Source organism: Cyprinodon variegatus, unplaced genomic scaffold (assembly GCF_000732505.1).
Source record: "Cyprinodon variegatus isolate N-32 unplaced genomic scaffold, C_variegatus-1.0 Scaffold4, whole genome shotgun sequence".
Lineage (NCBI taxonomy): Eukaryota > Metazoa > Chordata > Actinopteri > Cyprinodontiformes > Cyprinodontidae > Cyprinodon > Cyprinodon variegatus.
The window spans coordinates 762,849-770,729 of NW_015150457.1; the positions used below are offsets into that span (position 1 = coordinate 762,849).

Genomic DNA, 7,881 nt, shown 5'->3' on the forward strand with positions numbered 1-7,881 from the left:
AAAGCACTTCCCTAACTACAAGTGTGCAAAGTTTCAAAGAATTAAGAGCTAATATATTTAATCTACATAAGCTTATACCTCTTATTGTGTGTATATATATATATATATATACATACACACACACACAGACACACACACGCACACACACACACACACCTGCATATGTTTCTTATTAAGTTTGGGGCATATAACAATGTGTCATCAAGCAGGACAGATGGACCCAGTATTCAAAGTGATACAGCCAGTAGGAAAGTTCAAAATGTTTATTAAAATAAAAACATTAAGAGACAGAACAGAAACACAGAGCTGATGAGTCAGTCCAACCTCTCAACCATAGGCAGAATAAGCCAATGCACTGCGAATAAGAGGTGACCCTGAACCATCCAGAGCGCCCCCCATGCAGCAACCCCACTAAGCAGGCTGGACTCCGATCCAGGACAGGGATTCAGATCAGACTTGAGTAGTACTGGAATCCAGGAGGCCGCATTCCGGTCAGGGGTTCCAATCCACTCAGGAACAGACAGATCCTGGCTTCAGGAATCCATCAGCGTGTGAAGGCAGGTTAAGAGTCCCATGCGTCGAGTATCCAGCTCAGACAGAAACGCACCTGGGAGACAGAATCCAGCAGGAGTCCAACTGTGGTTCAGGTGAACAGATCAGTCAGGGACAGACAGGGCCAGTGGGTGAGAGGGAACAGAATCAGGAAAACAGAACCCCTAGGGAAACGCTGAAATGCTCTAACTGCTGGTTATGGGATAACTCGCCTGAGGCCACTGGCTTGAGAATAAACTCCTGACTGGAACACAAACCCTGGAAATAAATCTAACCAATGAGACAGACAGCACACAAACAGAAATCAGACAGGACACAAACAGCAAACAATGATCTGGCCATGATAGCAGGAACTGAGTTCAATATAAGGGAAACCGGCAGGTGTATGAGATGAGTGATAATTAGAAGCTGAATAGAGTTAAGCAGGTGAAAGGTATGAGTTATTAAGGTGAGCTATCAGGTCATGTACAAAAGTTTCACTATATTTGTAGTAAAATCTTTAATTTTAAGAATCTATTTTTTATGAGAGACCTTAGAGATTTTTCTGTATTTTATGTGTTGGAAATTAGGACAACCAATTCAGAACAGAGTCAGACAGATCCAAAAGGACAGAATGATCAACCAAACCAAAAGCTGCACTAAGTCAAAGAGAATAGACATTGAAATGCTATTCCCCTTATGAAAAATTTCCAAGTAATTTAATATTTTTAACATTTCAATTTCCATGCTTCTACTAGCTATAAATCAATACTTTTAATTATGAAATAAATAGTTTTAGTTTAATTGTGAATATAGTTTACAATATGCAGTTTTCAAGTATTTTGGACAGAAGTATTCGGTTGATAGGCAACATTCCAGTGCTTTAAGAAATATTGACAATATTAATCACATCTTTAAGCAAGTCAGTCAATGCTTTAAACAGCTTGATAGGTAGTGTTTTAAGGCACTAATTGCAGACCCGAGTTTTTAGGCAAATCAATCCTTTTACTGAAACATATTTGCAGCATGCTATAATTTTATTTAGAATTTTCTTTTTATTTTACTGCCACCAGAGATGGGTAAGATAGTGTTGCTTCTTTGAGTATTTACAGTATAATAACAAAATCTATCAGAAAATGGAAAGCTAATGCAGTGTCTTGAAAGCTGTCTTATTAAGAATTCTAATGGACTTTATACTTTCCCAATGAATTTTATTAGATTTCTTAAAGTATCCTAAATAAAGGATGTACTATAAACATTCAGCTAAATTTTCTTTGTACAATTAGAAATCAATTAAACAACTTAAAGAACATTTTAAAGACATACAGTGGCTTACCTTTCTGAATGTTAGTAGATAAAATGGACTCTCATTTCAACCATGTTGCACTTTCTTTGTGCAGAATGTTTTCCCTTTCTAACCTTGTATTTTATTAATTTTTTTTCATTAAATATTTCTTGGTGTTCTTCTCTGGTTGAAACAAAATGATGAAACACTTTGGAGCAAATATGCACAGCATAAGTCCAAAACTAGAGGCTAGAATGGCAAATATCTCTACTGCCACAGTAAGTTTTCCAGGGGAGCTGACATATGCTGGGACGAAGGTGATCCAGACAGCACAGAATATCAACATGCTGAATGTGATCAGCTTGGCTTCATTGAAATTATCAGGTAGTTTCCGAGCTAGAACCGCTAACACAAAGCAAAAAACAGCAAGTATGCCGATGTAGCCAAGCACAGCCCAGAAACCAACAGCAGAGCCTAATGCACATTCCAGGATGATCTTCTCCTTGTGGGTGGTTAGATTTTTCACTGGGAAAGGAGGACTCAGAACTAACCAGAGTGTACATATTATAACTTGAATAAACGTAAGAAACACTACTGTAATTCTTTGCTGTGGGGGACCAAACCATTTCATGGCATTATTTCCTGGAAGTGTAGCCTTGAAAGCCATCAAAACAACTATAGTTTTTCCAAGAACACAGGAGATACAGAGAACAAAGGTGATGCCAAACGCTGTGTGCCGCAGCATGCAGGACCACTCAGAAGGTGCTCCAATGAAAGTTAATGAACATAAGAAGCACAGAGTCAGAGAGAAGAGCAGTAGGAAGCTCAGCTCAGAGTTGTTAGCTCTGACAATTGGAGTCGTCCTATGATTTAAAAAAATCACGGCTGTAATGATGGCCATACAGGCCCCAATAACAGAGCATACAGCCAGGATGATTGACAAGCCTTCGGTGAAGGAAAGAAACTCCACAGGTTTGGGGAGACACTCATCTTTCTCCATATTTGGCCAGAATTCTTTGGCACAAGGGAAACAATCAATGGAATCTAAACAGACATTTCAAGAAAACATTTTTAATATGTGGATGTTTATGGATATAAATATACATGAGGTAAATTTGATTTTACCTGTCTTATTACTAATCTCCCCCTCAGGACATGGTATACAATCATAACAGCAGATGGGCTTTCCTTTCTGCAGCACTTTATGAGTTCCAGGAGGACAACTTTGAGAGCACACTGATTCTGGTACCTGAAACAGTGACAGAGACAAAATTTTAAAGTTTGCAAGCAGTTTTGACAAATAATTTTCACAAATTATAATCATAAAATTACTGTCTTTAAAGGTTGTTACTTGTGTCCCACCATCCAGCCAGGTAAGGTTCTTGTTGATACGAAACTCTTGGCCCTTTGGCAGTGATGCATCATAGTATCCCACTGTTACCAGTTTAATAACTCCGCTCTCACCCCTTTGCCAGTTTACCAATTCATAAAAAGCTATTGGATCCCCATTAGCGTCAAATGACACGTGGTATCCATTTCTAGAGAAATTTATTTTCTTTAATTCTTCCAAAACCTTTCAAGTAAAAAGAGCCAGAAAAAGACATTAAAATTGTCTTTTAAATTCATAATTCTTTAAAAGCTAATTAAGAAATAATGAGTAAGGAATTTGCTCCATCTATGGACTGACCTGTTTGGGCCCCAGTATGGTGTGTTTCTCACATTGTGTCATTGTATTTGTTTTGTTACACACTGCATTGTGAATCGCATGTGCAATTGCATATGTAGCCTTGTACACCATGTTAGTGATCCGCAACTGTGACGTTTCAGTGTATGGGCTTTTAAGGGATTTAATATCTTCAGCTCCATTACACACTCTCTTGTCTGGATCAGCACCTAAAGAAAAATAATTGGAGAGAATGATAGTTTCATCTATCGAAGTAGAAAACCATCTAACCAAAGGGATTGTTTGCAGAAAAAGGCATTTAGGTTTTTGTTTTTCAATTAAAAACTTTGCTATAAATTTGAAAAAAATGTATATCTAGTGCATGACTTCTGTATTTACGGCATATGTGTATTTAACCCACATATCTCTGCTAATTTCTTATATCAAGCTATAATAAACAATGTATAACAAGAAATTATGTAAAACGTAAAAAGGCTTTTAAAATTAATAAAAACTAATCCTCATACAACTATGTGGAGGTACTGTTTATGAGGCTAAATTTACTGAATTGTACTCCCTAGACTTAAGAGATCTCCTAGAGAAGAGACGAAATATCTTCTGAATGATTTTTCAAAAAAAGAAGAATCATTTAGATGACACAACTTACTTAACTTTTTTTTTCTACCTGGATTACTGAGATGTATCAGGGTCTCTAACAGCATTTAATAATAATAATAAAAAAAAAAAACTTAAAGAAGCATTTAACATAAATTATTTAATAAATATTAAAACTATAACTCAAACAATCCTGTTTAAAAAGACTAGAATTGCAGAACTAAAACTATGCATTATGCTAAAATATATACATGTATATTAATAGGCATTAGGCTCTGCCTGGTAAAAATGATTACAAATCTTGTTTTAGTTAGTTAAATATGCTAAAAGAATAGATGCAAATTTGATATGTAATTAAACTGATCTGTTTGACAATGAAGATTTATTTTTTATAACAAAAAGAGAAAATATCTGTTTGTATCTGATATGATTTCCATTTTTAGAAATGCTCTCACTTTCACTCAGGCTGCAGTTAAATGCATCTTCCCAGAATTCAGTCAGTGCTGAAGAAGCAGCCACTTCAGGCAGAGCGAGATCCAAAAGGAATTCTCTCAAACCTGGGATTATAGATTGCTGAATAGCTACTCCGATGGTTCCTGCACAGAAACTGAAGCTCATCAGGTTTGGGTCAGTTGCCCAGGCCTCGCTTGCTATCCACTGACGAGGTGGAGGAGGGTCCCGGGCAAGCTCTTTTAACAAGACATTCATTTCTCCGATAGCTGTAAACGCTAAAACAACCACAGCTGTGGATCTAAAGACACAGGAATGTATTGTCTTTAAATAACATATGCTTCACTTTTAACATATAAAAGAAACAAAAAGACAATGACTATATAGATCATATTTGCTTTGTGATAAAACAAAAGGCATGTAAGGGAGCAATGAGCAAAAGTATATTTCAATTCTTAAAACCACAAACATACAAACCTACGGATAACATCTGCAACTCTTTGGATCTTTCTCTGTGGGTCTGTTCTAAAAAAAGATTCAATATACTCCACGCAGATCCCCTCTCTAACTGCTGCCTCAAGAAAAGATGCCATGCCATTGTTTCCATAATCTGAGTCTGAGTGGACAACACCTATCCAAGTCCATCCAAAGTATTTCACAAGTTTAGCCAGTGCATCCGCTTGGAAATGATCACTAGGAATAGTTCTAAAAAAAGTTGGGAATTGCTGTTTGTCCGAAAGGCAGGCACAAGTGGCAAAGTGGCTTACCTGCAGTGAAAAAGGTAAATTCATGTATCATCAGCTTGGGAACATTTTAGAATTTCAGATTTTAATGAATTCAGACTCCTCACCAAAGGAATGTTGAACGATCCAATGATCCGTGATATACTGATAGATGGAGTGGATGCAGAGTCTCCCACAGCAGCCATAATTACACCAGACTGTGAACAGTTACTGCCTTTGTAAAATAAAGGATCTAGGCCATTTGTTAACTGAAATGCAACATGCGCTGCCACAGGTACCGAGACACATGAGTCATAGATCCGATATCCCAGTCGGATGCCAGGCAGCAGCTCTTTGCTGTTGTTAATTTCATCAATGGCAAAGACCATAGAACGAGAGAAACGCAGACTCCGAGCATTGAACCTAAAAATAAATGAATTGGGTAAAAGCTGGAATTTACATGAAAATATAACTCTGAAGATATTGATCATATAACAACCAAAAGAAAAGCAAATGCAAAAACAATTTGGCATTACACAAGTAGACGCAAATGCACAACAAAAATAATAAGTAAATATCTTGTCCATTTATCAAGTTTCAAATTGTATATCATTTGAAGATTTAAGGAATAATATTGATTCTTAAATGTATGTTTTAATTGATTTACTATTGCTATCATCCATATAGTATAATTTCTTGTGAAAAAAAGGTTTATGCAATAAATCTGATTTTCCTTTCAACCAATATTACAGCAAACTTTGCAGCATGCATGCATTATACATGTAACATTCCTTTCAACCTCTCCGACTCACTAACCTCCCTGTGCACCTTGGAGGCTCCGGCTTGGTGGTGTAATTATAAATCATTGTGTAATGCTGGTAATGAATTGCGAAAACACCTCCAATGATAAAGTCTCCATCCAGAGAGAATTCCGGTGAACGATTAGCGCCCTGCAGTGTGCATTTCAAAGATGAATCCTTAGTAAGGGGGCCAGCCCCTGCAGACTCAAATGTTTGATTCAACCCATTCACAGCCCCTCTTAGGCCAACCACTGACTTCAGCTCCAATAAGCTGAATGCAAATGTCAAGCCAATATAAAAGGTAGAAATCTCCATCCTTCAAAGATTTCTTGTGAATGCAGGTGTTTGTCTTGGTTTTATAACCCTCCTTCATTATACGTCAAATAATCATTCATCCCAAATATATATCTCGTTAACATGTGATCTTCAATCTCATATACAGTAAATCATTTCCACAATGTTTATCTATTTAATTTCCTTTAATTTTTTTTTTTTTTTTTTTACTTTTTTAATAGACTAACTTAATAAAGAAGACCAACATGTCCATTTTCCTTTTTTGTGACCCTTTTTATGAAAACATCCAGGTTTGTGAAGGATCTTGGGTTGAAGTATGTTTATGAGTATAACTGTAAGATAATTGTTGTTAACTGTTGGGTTAGAAATTCAAGACGTTTATAAGCCCAAGGGAAAAATCCCCTGGTCACTGACACCTGGTTTCTATGTGTGCTCACACATCATCTATAAATTGAAAAATATGACATTTACAATTGTGGTTCCACTTGAAAGATATTCTATAATGACTTTTATATATATATATATATATATATATATATATATAATTTAATTTCTATAATGACTTTAAGTGATACAAATATATCTTTTTCTACATACCCACTTTATAACTTTGGGGCTACACTGAATTTATTCACGTATCGAATTATAGCCATAAATTGCTCCTAAAACCCTCTGGATGAAGCCTAAATGATGTTAGGACATCACCATCATTACCCATAATTGGTGACTTCAAAGCTGGATTTTCATCACTTGTGAAAACCATAAAACCACTGTAAGTATGCTGGTACTTCTATTTGTTTTGGCACATGGGCGTTAAGGGTGATGAGGGCTTCTTTGGTTTGCATGAGAAAACAGGCCAATGTGTAGCAGGTTATCTGTATAATGAAGGAGAAATAATGCAGGTTGCTTCAAACTCCCCTCTAGGACCTGATTTCAAATGTACCGGTAGTTGATTTTGCGGCCACCTTATCGTAATGTGACTGCCTACTTGACAAAGAAGGTTGTCATATACACTTGAACATTTGGACAGGGCCTATACTAAATAATTTTTTTGGAATGGTATGGCATTTTTTTCTTTGTAGTACATTCCAGATAAAGCAAATAACCTAATTCAAAATATAGTTCATTTTCCTTGGTAATCTAGAAACACAAGGAATCAATCCATCCATCTTTTGCTGAATGATGGTGTCTCTTATCGAACATCTGTAATAGCAGGTACAGTATGGGCATTTAGCATAGTAATAACCAACTAGCTTTGTGTAAACATTGATTCATTTATTGAGCCAGTAATGACATTATGGACGTTATTGGCTCAGTCAATAATGACATTATGTATATTATTGACTGAGCCAAGAATGTACATAATGACATGAAGTTCACAAGATATATTGGCAGTGTTGGGCACGTTAATTTGAAAAAGTAATTAGTTATAGTTACCTCTCCCAAAAAGTAACTAAGTTACTCAGTTACTCCACAATAAAAGTTACTAGTTACTAGTAAAAGTAACTATTGCATTACTTT

General features: G+C 36.2%; 1 protein-coding gene across 1 annotated transcript; it reads right to left on the reverse strand.

The window, feature by feature from the left end:
- Positions 1-1,961: 1,961 nt before the first annotated feature.
- On the reverse strand, positions 1,962-6,147 carry LOC107083230 (extracellular calcium-sensing receptor-like). Its single transcript, XM_015372261.1, has 8 exons — positions 6,083-6,147; positions 5,395-5,689; positions 5,022-5,311; positions 4,550-4,845; positions 3,504-3,709; positions 3,168-3,389; positions 2,942-3,065; positions 1,962-2,860 (listed from the first exon to the last, which is right to left on the reverse strand). The coding sequence occupies exons 1-8, from the start codon at positions 6,130-6,132 to the stop codon at positions 1,962-1,964; spliced, it is 2,382 nt and encodes a 793-aa protein (XP_015227747.1). The 5' UTR covers positions 6,133-6,147.
- Between the last annotated feature and the right edge of the window lie 1,734 nt (positions 6,148-7,881).